Source organism: Tauraco erythrolophus, chromosome 1 (assembly GCF_009769465.1).
Source record: "Tauraco erythrolophus isolate bTauEry1 chromosome 1, bTauEry1.pri, whole genome shotgun sequence".
NCBI classification, from domain to species: domain Eukaryota; kingdom Metazoa; phylum Chordata; class Aves; order Musophagiformes; family Musophagidae; genus Tauraco; species Tauraco erythrolophus.
This window is the reverse complement of record NC_141465.1, coordinates 105,296,179-105,310,855: the sequence shown is the minus strand read 5'-3', so window position 1 is coordinate 105,310,855 and position 14,677 is coordinate 105,296,179. Positions and strand designations below refer to the sequence as shown.

The following is a 14,677-nucleotide window of genomic DNA, read 5'->3' as shown; positions in this document are numbered from 1 at the left end:
GGATCTGTTGCGATTAAGTGATTGATAGCATACAGAATTAATACTAATGAAACACTACTAATCCATGTAGCTACTCAATATTAATGATCATAAACTTTGTATAGATAATTCCATTAGAAACAAATCATTGTCCAAGTCTGAGACTAAGATTGGACCTAGCCACATCTAGGCTCCATAAAGGAGTTTAGAAAGCAGGGGGGTCCACTCTGAACCTCATGACTCAACGGGAGGGTCCTCCTTACCCTTTGCATCTCTGGTCTCTGTGTGAATCATTCTAACTCAATTCTAACTTGATTTTCCTTTGTATGCTTCTTCCATGCAGTAACTAATAGAGTGAACCTTGCTATTGAACTATGCTAAGCTGCACTTTTACAACATCATATTAAAACCACATTAGCTAACGCCTTTGACAGTGGTTCTTTAAGAGATCTAAATCATCCACCCATGACATCAACTCAGTCCACCAACATTAACTCAGGAGGCACTTGCCATACTGCATCTGTCAGCATGCAGCAGCCATTGTCTGCATCAAGCTGTTACAGCCAAAAACCTAGCAGGATGGTAGTCAGCCCTCTCAAGACTCCTTCACAACTCAAGGTAATTTTTAAAAGGATTTTTTTTTTCTCCCCCCCCCCCCGCCCCTAAAATGTCTTGCACCCTGAAGGAAGCCACATGCTACTCAAAAAACAGGTGCCTTTGTAGCAGACTCTACCAGATTCTGGTGAGCAAAGAGGCTTGTGCAAAAATGGCAAATTGGAGATGTGACAGGATAGCCTTCTGCTGAGGGACCCAAGTGCAGCCCTTAGCAATGTTGCTAGAAGTTCCAATAAACAAAAGCAACACACGTAATCCCATGATGAGAATAAGCGTGGTCACGTAAGATGCACGGAGCTGAGGTGTGTTGTGCATGGCACGTGCAGCACAGCTGGGGTCTGCAGCATGTAGGGGTCTGGTGGAGAGCAGGCACAAAGGCACCTATTGTAGAAGTAACGAGGCAGAAAATGCTCTTCACTAAACAAGGGTTGGTCATCAACTGGACCAGGAACAGGGGTGCCTCCTGAAGCACATCACAGACAGGGAAGACTGCCATCATGATCCACTCTATGTGTTTGTGTCACTACTGGTGAACTCACAAAAATACATGACTGTTGGTAATATCTGGAGATGATCTTGGCAAAATTTAACTTGTATTTATCGTGGTGTCAATAACTTTAGTATTCAGCATGCCAATGAACAAATTGTTCTTCACTACTAGGAAAATGCTGTAAAATAATGCCACAGCAGGGACTGCAATGTACGTTTTTGGATGAAACATCCCAAAAAGGGGGAGAAGAAGAAAGGAATTTGGAATATCATGACTACATTGAAAAGCAAGGCACAAGGCAACTCTATGACTGGCATTTGAAATGTGATGGAAACGGGCACGTACACCAATGAGTAACCTCGTGCAACAGGAGCAGATCAACAGATGAAAGCACATAGTGCCAAGCTGCTTTGAACTTCACTAAGCTTAAGAGTATTACACTCGGCTAGATTTAGTCCCATGCCCTGGTGTGAACACTTCCACCAAGTCCATGGCAGAAAGCTGCTTGGAGAATCAGTTATTGTTTTTACCATGTCTCCATTAGGGGTTGGTGTGCACCTGGTACATCTGGAATGGAGGTTCTGCTTTTATTTTCTCTGATTCGTACACCCCAAAATTATCCTGCTAGCTGGATCAATGCAAGGTAGAGTGAGGTTGGTGTAGGAAATTGTTTCAAAACTTCACTACTATACCGAGAAAGACAGCAATTAGACACAGTAATGCCTCTGCTGTAATGGTAGAATGAAGATCTCTATACATATGCAGTAACATTCAGAAGACATAAAAATATGTACACAATGGAGCTGATCACCTTACTCACATAAATAGAGAGCTGGAAATTAATACAAATTGCCTAAGTGAACATAGCATTAAAATACATACATGCTGTGTGACTTTAAAAAACGGGCTGTTTTCAGTAAACAGAAATCGTCCTTTATTGGGAAAGAGTAATTTCACTAAAGACACTCTTCATATCTGTGCAACCACAGCAGAGTGGTATCTAAAGGTAGGATATATTAACAGCAGTAAATGCAACTAGAACTTCTGCTGTTCAATGAAATTCTCTAAACACTGAAATGTAATTTTAATTATGTAAGTCCTTTTTGCTTACACAAAAAAGGTGCAATTTATTATGATTTTATGAGCAGATACAGATTATGCAGGAAGCAGCTTCCACAAAAAAGACAGGCTACTTAGTTTATAAATTTGTTTCTTGGGTCTGCTAATAGCCTAAGTAACTCAGAAATAGATACCGAATTCATAGCAGCAGGGACCTTAAATTTAATAGTGTAAAATGAAGAGTTTGACAAGTCTGTAACTGTGCCTCTAAATCACACATCAACTCAACAGTAGGCCTCTACCAGGCAACTACACAGAAAAAAAAAACCCTCCAAAAAGCAGTTAAGTGCATCATGTCAAGTAGTTAAAAAAATAAACAAGTTATCTATTATCCTAATCGTGCTAGCAAAACACATCGTTCTGGCATAGACCCGCTTGGTTGAGTGAACCAACTAAACATCACTGGAAAACTCAGTACAGACAGTGAATGCAAACAGCTTGGGGAGGATGAATAAAGGTGTGGTTTTTTTCAGAGTTTTACAACTAAATTCTGTCCAGTTTTGGGCCCCTCGCTTCAAGAGAGATATTGAGCTCCTGGAGTGAGTCCAAAGAAGGGTGACTAAACTGGTCAAGGGGCTGGAAAATAAAACTTATGAGGAGCGGCTGAGGGAGTTGGGGCTGTTTAGCCTGGAGAAGAGGAGGCTGAGGGGAGACCTGATTACAGCCTACAAATACTTGAGAAAAGATGGTGGGGAGGTGGGGGAAGGGCTCTTTACATTAGTGATGGGTGATAGAACAAGAGGAAATGGGCATAAGCTTAGTCAGGGGAGATTCAGGTTGGATGTTAGGAAGTATTTCTTCTCTGAAAGGGTTGTCAGCCACTGGAATAGGCTGCCCAGGGAGGTGGTTGAGTCCCCATCCCTGGATGTGTTTAAGAATAGGGTGGATGATCTACTTAGCGATATGGTTTAACGGGGATTAGGGATGGTTGGACTGGATGATCTCTAAGGTCTTTTCCAACCCAGAAATCTATGAATCTATGAATCTATGAACTACAGTTCCAAAAGGAGAGGAAGGGAGATGTAAATCAACTTATGAATTGCTTTTTATTTATGTGATGTAAGAAAAAGAAATATGCTTTATTCTGTAGTTATCCCCAACTTCCAACAGAGGACAGTATGCTGTATCACTGCCAAACAGGGACTGAAGCAAGCAGAGTCATAACAGAACTAAATGATAATGGATACACAAAAGATGGTTATGCTGAAGTTGTTCTTCGAGGCTGCTGGCTTTAGACGTTTAGCTGGTTTCCTCTTTCTCTCAAAGCATATTTGCAGTTGCTGAAATTTAAAAATATACTATGTCTGAAGAAACCATGGAAGTTGTTTTGCTGGGACTGCATTAAGTCTGGGGTAACTCTCAGCTCAATAGTGACAGGCTTTCCTGTTTGCAAGACTACTATCAAATCTTCTGGCTTGTAACAGGACCTTCCATCATAAAGCACAGCAGCTGGGATGTTCTATCAGCAGTAAACACTTGAGAAGCCTCATATACTACAAGTTTTCCTGGACTACGATACTTCTACTGAAACGAAAACAGCATACATGAGCTCATTCCACCTGTAGTCTGAGCCGGATAGACGTCAGGCACCTTCATTTCAAAAGTCAGAGAGTTGTGTTGGCACAACATTTGCTTGCACTAATAAGCTCCAATGAAAGGCTAATGAGTGTGTCTCAGCAAGGCAGCCTGTCTGCTCCAAGCTGTCCTCAAAGGAAGGATAAATTACTTTGTTAAAGTTTATTCAGATTGTCCCAGGTTACACAACTTTTTAAACATTAAGTACTTCATCAACTGAAATGAAGTACTCAAGAAATATGTTAAAACTCAAATTTCACTTATTTAAAAAATTCTCTCAGTTCTTTAAAAATGAATTCTAAACAGGAATCAAGACTTTTTACTATGACCTAAAGATAAACGGACTTTCATGATTATTTTTAATTCATTTTTCTTCTGCCTGTTTGGGAAGTCAACTCTGAAGGATGCACGAATCAACTTATAAGCCAACTTGCAACAGATGAAAGGTAAAATCATGGAGCATTAGCCTGCCTAACCTAACAGCCTTTTCTTTTGCTCGAGGACAATTTTTTCATGTAGTTCAGATAATTTGTGTAACATCTCCTGGACACTGTGGGTTTTTTGGTTGCATTTTATACGTTGTAGTCTCTTCTCTGTGTACACCATGAGGTGTACGCTAAGTCAGAGGTAGACTGGTCAAAACAACAGAACATCATGAGAAAGACTTATATTATGGACATCTGCTCTGTAACTTCCAGGTCTGACCTACTAACCCCTAGGCTCGTTCCACAGTTCAGAGAAAGAGAGAGAGACATCAACTAGAAGACCACACATCTCATTATAATAAAGGTGTCAAAAACAGCCAAGAGGAATCATCCTTTTAATCTAGTCTAAAGGATGTCCAGGTTATCTAGTTCACATTTAATTTTCAGGCACCTAAATTGGGAAATCGCACAGCACAGAAAATCAGAGCCCCATTTTAAGATAAGTTGTGGAAACACGTATTACAGAATAATTTATCCCCAATGGACAGCTGACATTTCCTTTATGTTGTTTGCTACACTTTTTCTAACTGATCTGTTCTACCCCTTATCTGCAGGGAAATTCCCAGACATGAACTATGTACATATATAAAATTAGACTGGTGCCAAAAGAAAACATTCACTAACCCAGAATTCAGTACCGGTCCTACATAATGAACTATTTGGGTCACGATTGTATTTTATGTTCAGAGGGCACCGAGTACATTAGGATCCTGAACTCAACAAGGAACTGTGCTTGTTATTGTCATGTAAGTAATTAATACATAATTAAACAAGCATATATACCGCAGGAGAAGTCTCCTATCGTGTATATACTATGGGACATCTGCCCTTATTTACTTGCTTGACCACAATGACTCTGAAACTTGACACATTAATTTACTGAATTAGCTATTTTGGTTCTACTCCTGTAATTTCCATGAAAAGAAATAAAATAGGAATTAAATGAAGGGACATACCTGTGGGGCATATCCAGGAGGCACATAAATAGTAGGCACTGAACCATTTGGGGACATCATTGGAACCTGAGCAGGACCTAAATGGGTTACAGAAATAATCAGTACAGCAACAATTAATAATCTGAGAAAGTTCAAAGAACATACTGAACTGCAAAGTCTGTGAAAAATATACAAGATAACATGGATAAACAAAGGCAATGAACCATACAGATAAAACTACAGCAAAGAGCACTCTCAGAAATCTAAGAAGCAGTTAGATAAAAAAAGAAACTCAATTTAAAAAAATTCACCAACAGATATTTCTCCCTTCTCTGTCAGTAAGCTCACAAAAGAGCTTATATCAAAACTTAACAGGTGACAAATCAAAGGAAGTGTTCCAAGATGACAAGACAACAGAAGAGACTTTAAAACAAAACCAAAAATATTTGAAAGAAATTGCTAAAATCAGAAAGTATTCAGTTAAGAGTTCTAAAGAAAATTACTTACAAAATTGCTGCTCTGTTACTATGGACTTATCACCTAAATAAAGTGGTCTCAGTACTGGAGAAGTGGGAGGTGGCAAACAGGAGACTAAAGTTCCAGGGAAAAGTCAATGTATTGCAAACCAGTAAGTTTAATGGGAAAAATTGTGATAGCATGATGATCCTTGTATCATGCAAACCAGAAAGAACAGAGTTTGCAGACACTTAGATAAATATGACACAACAGGGTTATGTTAAGGTGGCATTTGTAGATAAAGTACTGCCTGGTAAATCTGACATCTTCAAACAGCACAGGGATGCTGTCACCTGAATTTTCAGAAAGCTTTTTAAAAATCTTTCTCAAAGACTCTTAAAGTAGTAATGCTGCCTTTCATTAAAAAGGGAAAAGAGCTTCTCATGAATAACTAACTAGTTTGAGAACAGGAAAGAAAGAAGAGAAGTAAATGATCACCTTTGAAGTGCCTAGAGTGACCAAAGGAGGCCCAGAGGCATGCAAAGATAATTCTGTTCAATGTATTAACAAAATTTCTGGAAAAGGAAATGAACAGCAAGGTGACAAATCTTTGGTATGCACTCGAGAGACTGCAAAGGATCTCACCGTACTCAATGATCAGATGATAAAAAGCAGAAGAAACAGTGCTGATAAGTAGAGAGTAATGCACCTGGACAAGAACAACAGAAGTATCTGTTTACAGTGATAAGCCATAAGTCAGCTGCAAACTATAGAGTTACTACATATATTTCTAAGGAAATATTAGGCTGTTGTTCAGTGGCGTTTGCAGAAAGAAAGAGAATACTAGAAATCATTACTAACAGAACAGAGAAAAAGCAGAAAACGTTATTAAGCTATGCTATAAATCTATGCTGTACCTCAATACCTTAAGTGCTATGTGCAGTGTTTGTCTACACCTTTCAAAATCACACAGAACTAGAAAAGGAACAAAAAAAAAGTATACAGTGGCTTTCCACCTGATTATGAGTAAACATTAAAAGGACTAGGATTCTTCCACCTGAAGATGGTTAAAACATAAAAGGTCTGGCAGCAGAGAAATAGTAGGAGACCTCTAAAAAAAAGCACTCACAAAACTGTCTAAAAATGGGAAGATCATTTACAGTTTCTCATGTACAAGAGTCAGAGATATTAAATTAAATGACCAGGTAAAAGCTTTAAAGGAGATAAAGGAATTTCTCATTAAAGCACAACTAAATGCTGTAACTCCTTGCTTTAAGAACACTGTGGAAACTAAAAAATTAGGTTTGAACGAAGTTAAGCATTGAGAGAAATAATTCATTAAGAGCTGTAAGAAAAAACACAAGTTTTACTTCTGGTTCAGGAAGCGAGAAACAAGAAAGTGTGTGCCTGCCCTATCCTTGGGCTTTTCCCTTTAGCATTTGATACTGGCTGCCCTGAGAGCAAGCACACTGGCACAGGCTTCAAGCAGGACTGCCTACAGATGTCCTCACACCAATCCAACTCTGACTGAAGTTTTGCTAACACTTCTGAAAGGGCATTCCTAGATCCACATCAACGTTTTATAAACTCAGTTAAGATCCACAAATGGAAAGTACTAACTAAACGCAAAGTATGGTTTATAAGACTAGCATATCTCATTCTGGTAAGCATGAACTTGACAAAAAAAATAAAGATAATTATGTCCAAATGCCAAGAGGGGGGGAAAAAGAACACAAACCATTCTTTAAAAAAGTAGCATGTAATCCAACTTGATTACACATACTACAGGGACTTCTTAAGAACAAGATACAGAGGTTTTGAAATGTATGTTAACCCACAACTGGGGTGGTGGGGAAGAGACTTTTTAAGAACAAGATCTTAATTGAAAGATTAACTGCACTGTGTAACAGCAAAGAATATAAGGACTACAGTCATCTACAAATTGAGAACTGAACCTTCTTCGGATCTTTTTGCTCAGGTGAAACTCAAAAAATATTTTAGTGAAAGCTTCTCCTGAGTATTAAGTGCTAAAAAGATATTAAAGTGAAATGAAAAGCTGCAAAAGAGAAGGTGAAAAAGTGCTTTAGAGCATTAGGCTACAATAAATTCAAAAAGGTCAACAGTAATGGAAGTGTATTTACTGTAAGTTGACATTTAACCAAACAATGGTTTAAATCCTTACATAAGAGGGTAGATTTTACACAGCTTGTATCTTGTGTTGCTTACTTGCAGTTTTTCCTTAATGAATACAACACACTGACACTTTTATTAAACTTACAATTTTAAACTATATAAGTCTCAGGTAAATTGAGAATTAAGACCACAGCTACTTCAACTTTTTCCAGCAAACTCAACGTCCTTGGGGTATGAAGGAACTCTAAAATAAACAGCCTATTTCTTTGTGAACTGGCAGGTATTTCTGTGTTTGGCTTTTTTTGGTTTGTTTTAAACATCTAAACGAATACTGTTTACAATCTTTTTAAAGCTCACTTATTCAGTCCTTTAATCTCTCTAACAAACAAACAAACAAAAAAAAAGCAGTTATCTCCAATCCGGTACAAAGTTTGATCCACAAAGACACTTTCAGTATACCCACAATCTAGCGGTCACAAAAATAAAGACATGAAGGCAATATATGAACCGGAATTACTCTGGTGTTAGAATAGAATCAAATTAGTAGTCTGAAAACTTGCATCCCACTTCAAAGTTTTAGAACTTAGGAAAATATGCTTTTAATACTAAAGGTGTAAGGGTGAACTCCAAATTTACTTCTGATTAGATTTCCAAGTGGTTGTGGAATGAAGTTAGATTGCAAAGGAATATTCAAGAAAATGGAAAGTATAGAAAAAGAGTTAGCAGACTTTATATATTTTAATGAACATACAGTCTTTACAGTTAAATTACTGATTTCTCAACAGAAAGCATATTACTACCTACAAAAAATTAAAAAGAGCTTTCCTGTATCTAAAGATAAAATACTAATACAAGATAAAACCAGATTTTTTTTTCATTTTAAAAATAACTGATGTGAGGATCTTGGCTCTACTTCGGTGAAATATACTGCAAGAGGAATTTTCATGCTTTTAGGTATTGGTTAGACTGGTGCATGACAAAGCCAGTGTGTTTCACCACGAGGTGAGACTGATTACAAAGTACCAGCAAACAACAGCACCAGGAATTTGTGTGAAGCAAACATCTCATTTTATGTATTTCATATAAATGGAACTGACTTCATCCAAATCAGTATATTATGAATGTTGATGACTTGACTGCTCTAAGAGGAGGTCTCAAATCTTCTACATGGTTTCAGGTACACAAGTCCTCACATATAAGGAGTGGAAAAGTAGCACTGTGGGACACAAAACAAACACATAGCTGTGTTTTATACTTTATTCTTGAAAAAGGACTCAAACACAGTAAAGGTTTATTTAACGCAATTGAATCCAAGAAGCAAATGTTTCACCACACCTTCAAGTTTATTATTGTCCTGAAATTTGCTATTTCACCACTCTGAAAAGGAAAACTTGTAAAGTCTCTATATAAGCGTTTTGTTCTAAGTTTAAAAAAAAGTGCCTATAAAAGATCACATAAAACTTGGAACGTGTGTCCTGAAACAGGAAGCACATAAATCCCAGCAACAGGAGGAATACCTCCCTCTCCGCCAGCAACAGCAGGTGAAATTCTCCAGAATGTCTATTTGCGTAGACCGTAAAAACCTCTTTACGCTCATTACAGCCGCCATAAACGTGTGGCAAAATTAACGGCGCTGCATAATCGCTAGGATCGTGACGAGCTGATCTAAACATAGTCATTCCGAAGATCTGAGGACACCGCCACCGCTTCCCTAACACATATGCTATTTCTCTTTATTTTAACCCTTTAGCACCGCTCCATTTCCAGCCCCTCGCAAAACCGCCCGGCGGCGGCGAGCTCCGCGCGTTCCCCGCGCCAGGGTGGTGCGCGCGCCCCGCCCCGCCCCGCCCCGCCAGGGAATGGGAATGCTCTTCCGGGGCACGCCCGCCCGCGGCCCCGCTCCTACAAAACCCGGCTCGTAATGGCCTCCCAGCGCGGAGCTTCCTGCTCCCTGCCCGCTGCCGGGGCCACCGCAGCCCCCAGGCCCGGCGGACCGGCCAGCCCCCCCCCCCACACACACAGCCCGCGCATCACCGAGGCAGGCCTTTAGCAGCGCTCGGATTCCCCACGTATTATATTTTTTTTCCAGCCGCCGCAGCTTTCCCCCATCCGCCGCTGCCGCAGGGGCTGCCTGCAGCGCCGCGCCCTGCTTCTGTGTTTCCCCGCGGCGGCCGAGCTGGGCAGCCGGGAGACCTTACCGCTCATTTCGGGCCGGGCAGCGGGCCGGGGCGAGCCGGGGCCGGGGCCGGGCGAGCGGCTGTTCCCCGGCGCGCCGCGGCAGGCGGGGCGGCGGCGGGCGGGGCGGCTCCCTCAGGTGCGCGGCTGCCGCTCCGCTCCGCTCCGCCCCGCGGCCCGCCGCGCTCCGCCCTGCCCGCGCCGCGGCTGGGACCCGGGCCAGCGGCCCTGGGCTGCGGGGAGCAGGCGCGGCGGCTTTTTGGGGGGCACCGTCGCCACCGGGGGAAGCTTCCTTAGCCATCCCGCAGCGCTGCCGCTCGGGTTGTTACTGTACTCTACCGATTGTCGTTGGCTGGTGTGATCCAAGTTCTTTCAGCTGAAAGCTTTTACGTTAATTAGCATAATTAAGCTCTGAAAGATTACTTCAGCCCAGTCCTTCCATAGGATTTACCTTCAGCTGAACCGCTAATCAGTTTACATCTCAGAAAGGAGACGCACAAACAGACCCGGCTGCAAACAAACACTTTCTGGCGTGGCGTCGCGTTTGGAAAGCTGCAATGACTTTGACACTAATCTATGTGGATACTGTGGCTCATGAACGCTGCTATACTTAGCGTTAGTCTAATGTGAACGGCGATGAATCACTGTTATCCCCAGGAGGAAATAGCATTCAGGATTTACTGCAGCACATTAGGTTAACTATGGCTCTATAACTGAACACCCACACTTTGACATCATACGGGCGATGATATGCATCACTGACGCAAGCACTGACAGGATCAAACACAAAGGCCACAGCAGTTGAAACAATAGAGCGCACAGCTGACGTAGCAGCACACCCCTCTGACACTGACGGGCTGCAGTAAATCAATAGTCCCAGATGCCCACAAATAGTTGCACCATTCTGCCTTTTACATAATGGCCAAGACTTCAAAGTTTTATTTTGGGCTCTCAGCAGCTACAATGAATTACAAAAACCCAGTAACAACAACCACCACTGCTTGGTCTACGTTTGTAAGCTGCGCCTGGAAAATAATTCCAAATTACTACTTTAGGTTAACAGGCATCAAAAAATCATCAAAAAGAATCATCAGCTTTACATTTACTAGGTGCAATGTAACCAAAGCGAGGAACAGCAAAAAAAGAAAAGCAAACATAGAACTTACTGTTAGGCCTGAGCTGGGGAAGAGGCACAAGAAGGAACTGTGAACACTGCAAGGACACAGGCGATCAGAAGACTTCAGTTTGCAATGCTGTCAATTTAACATATTTCTTATGCTCTAAATTCATCCTGACAAAATAATCCCTTCCCCCATCCATCTGTCTACTTCTGCTATCAAGGCTGGGGAACAGCAGCTGACACAGCAGTAACATCAATTTAAATATATTAATTGGTTACAAATGTCTATCAGTAGACTGCAGGCTGGCAAACGAAAGGAAAAACTGAAGGTAAAACGTTCACATAGTTCCTTTTCAAAAGCAAAGGGAAAAGCATCCGATCCATCCACAGAGACCTTGGAATAATGGCTAAAACAGCAGAAAGCTATGAAGCCTAACTACAGTATTTCTAAAGATTATATCTTAATGAGATCTTGATCTTTCCCATGAAACCATACATATATATTCAGAAAAAAAAAAAGACGTGAAATCTCTTCTCATAGGCAAAGTGCAGAGATGACAGGTTCCTATAGCATTTCACCATTAATACAGCTATTGATTTTCTTTCATAATGGCCTCACGTATGTTCAAAGGAAAAAGATGACAGTGATTTCTGTGTTCAAATGTTAAATGTACTTCCATTTCACCCATTTCTAAACAATGACCACTGTGCAGTTTTGTGATTAAAAAAGACTGCAAGGCCACACCTTTGAACGGTGTAATTTCACAACATGAGGTTAAACTTGGGAGCCTGCAGAAGGATGATTTTAGACTTTTGAGATACTCCAGCAAGAAAAAGTTTTTGTACATTCTTTCTGAAGCAATCACGTGGCACAGTGATCGACTATCCTGCTTCGTTAACGAAAAGTACCAACAAATCAAAGATGCTAATGCGGAAATACGACACAGACTTTGTACTGTGCAGCCTAGATTGTTAAATTGCTCCATTTCGTTTGCTGTTTTAGGTTTAGACTTAGGTTAATTTAGTAACTATGCGGAAGAGTTATGTAAAAAAAAAGAATTGTTCTTTCTCCCTTGTAGTCTTCCAATTTAAATATGAGGTGAACCATAAATCATTGCATTTCAAAGGGAGTCAAACGTGATATAAAATTCTTAACACAGAGAAACTTTGATGAAAATATTTTTATTCTTCACAGGAAAAATAAATCTGCACTCGTTTTAATCTGCATCGCATATTTACTTAGGTTTTTTTCCTCAAGGAGAGCCAAATTTCCTAGCACTTATACTAAGCGGTACTGATCCACAACTTTTTCAGACTAATATTTAATGTTTGTGCATACTGCTTAATCATGTTCCATTTGATTCACAACATTTATGATAAATTACAATTTAGTCATCTAACAGTTGTTACCACTAGAATTTGTGGCTTTCTAATCAGATTCTTTTTTGGCCATATAGCACCACAGACCAGAAAAGTAAAAAGTTAAGCACTACTACTCAGAGTTGGTTGTGGTTAAGAGGTGAACAGTACAAGTGAGCCTCAACAGTTGGCAGTTCTTGGCATGCAGACAGCGGCTTCTACAAAAGAGCATGTTGATTCAGAGAAGAGAGATCTTGGAAGGAAGAAGCATCAACTTCAACTCCCTCACTCCACCTGGTTGTGCCAAAAATGAAATTACGTATTATAATTAATTGTAAAGGCTTTTTTTGGCATCATTATATTCAACTTACTACACTAATGAGTTATTTTTTGTGTGCGTACTTACCTGGCTACATTGACGTGAAACTAGAGTGCAGAATTACCTGGCACGTTCTTCTGTCTCAGAGCTGGTGTTCAGAGAAGCCTCCCCTCCTTTGTGCAAATTTCTTAATATTCTCCCCTCAAATTATTATACACAACCCCTCTACATGTGTATATATATCTACATACAGATTATGACTTGAATATGACTTACTGAGTATTACTTACACTAATATGATGTATTGATTAAGAAAATCAATAGCGTACACATAAATGCTGAAAAAATTTTACCGAATTCTTGGGTAGGGTATTTTAAAATTATGGATGAAAATATACAGAAGACTCTGTGGATATAATAAAATTCTGTTTGTGCAAACTGTGATTGAGTATTACAACACATAGTGTTAGAAACCTGAGCAAGAAATTCATATCAGAAGAGGCTGCCAAGAGAAAATTCGGTGCCCAACTCAAATTTTTATTTCTATCCAAGGCAGGCACCTCTAAAGATGTACTTCCCTGAGTTCCTGGAATCTACTAGGGACATGCACTTTCATTTGAAAACCTCCGAGTTGTTTAGGATTCAAGCTAATTATATAAACAAATACAATGCACATTCAGATGGTCCATATAAAATAAAAACAAAGTAGAACAAAAATTATTATGATTATAAGCAGCTGAAGTCCTTCTAATATCTAAAATAAATACCACATGCATTTTTTCTTTAACAGGAACAATTTGGGAGTGGTCATTCCTAATTGGAATACATAAAACTAAGTTAGCAGAACATGAAGTGTCTCAGCTTTCTGGGGATCCCATAATGCAGGATTCTACATGATTTAGCACAAAGAAGGGAAACTAGATGAATCTAGAATGACATTGTCTCCACAACTAAAGTTCTAGGGTACAAAACCAGGACTAAATCTTGCTCTTAGTAAAGGTAAAAGGTTAATGATAACTGCTGATTTAAAAAAACCCTCACACCCAACAGCTCTGTCCCACTGACATTTTTCTCTCTTAGATGTAATTCTTGCATTAGGTAAGTCAGTTTGCTGTTCTGGTCAGATGAAAAGGTCTTCTGCAACAATACAAAGAAATGGAGAGTTCATTCCTACAGGACTTCCTCTTTTTACACTCACCGCATGCAATTATTTTTATGCCTACATCAGAGACATTCACTTGAGTCCACCAACAAAGATTCTACCAACATTGCAGTTCCACGAACAAATGCTCAGACGCAGGTTTCTAAACTCTGAAATAAATTGTGAAGTAACACTTTATTACAGAGTTTTGTTTCAAATCATGAGTGAAGAAAACAGTCCCTGAAGCTGACAGTTCAAAACGTGACATTTGGTAACGCGAAATCGTTCTGTCATGACATAAACTATAGGGAGCAAGTCCCACGCAAATGACACAATCATCACACAACAAAAATAAGACATAAGGCCAAACTGAAAACATCTGATGTTACACACTCTACACTTTGCAGCATCTAAAGCAAACATTTGGCTTCAGCAAGGTGATTCACTGTCTGCCTCCAGAGGACAACTCTGTGCTTCTGCACGTTTAGCAGGGAAGGAAGGCACCTCAATACCAAATGACACAAATCATTAAGCACAGACAGTGTGTCCTCAAGTAGATATCTGCTCTCGTCAACCTTCTGTCCAATTTCAGTAGAGTACATCAACTTTTCTGAGAGTAGATTCCTACTGTGAGGAAAATAAGGTGTTCCTGTTAGGTTAGTAGGTAGGCTAAATTCTGTGCTATGCTCAAGCACGTTAACCCCACAGCTCGCTCCTGTCTAGGAGAGTGCTATGAACACCAGGCTATGGAATAACCTGGGTCACCTCTGCTGAAG

General features: G+C 40.1%; 1 protein-coding gene across 5 annotated transcripts in view; it reads right to left on the bottom strand.

The window, feature by feature from the left end:
* The window catches only part of FNDC3A (fibronectin type III domain containing 3A), a 128,097-nt gene that overhangs the window by 49,876 nt on the left and 63,544 nt on the right, over window positions 1-14,677 (bottom strand). For all 5 annotated transcript variants that reach the window (XM_086620645.1, XM_086620637.1, XM_086620620.1 and 2 more), the window contains exon 4: window positions 5,220-5,296. In XM_086620645.1, the coding sequence (XP_086476771.1) occupies window positions 5,220-5,296 (77 nt within the window). The remainder of the gene's footprint in view (window positions 1-5,219; window positions 5,297-14,677) is intronic.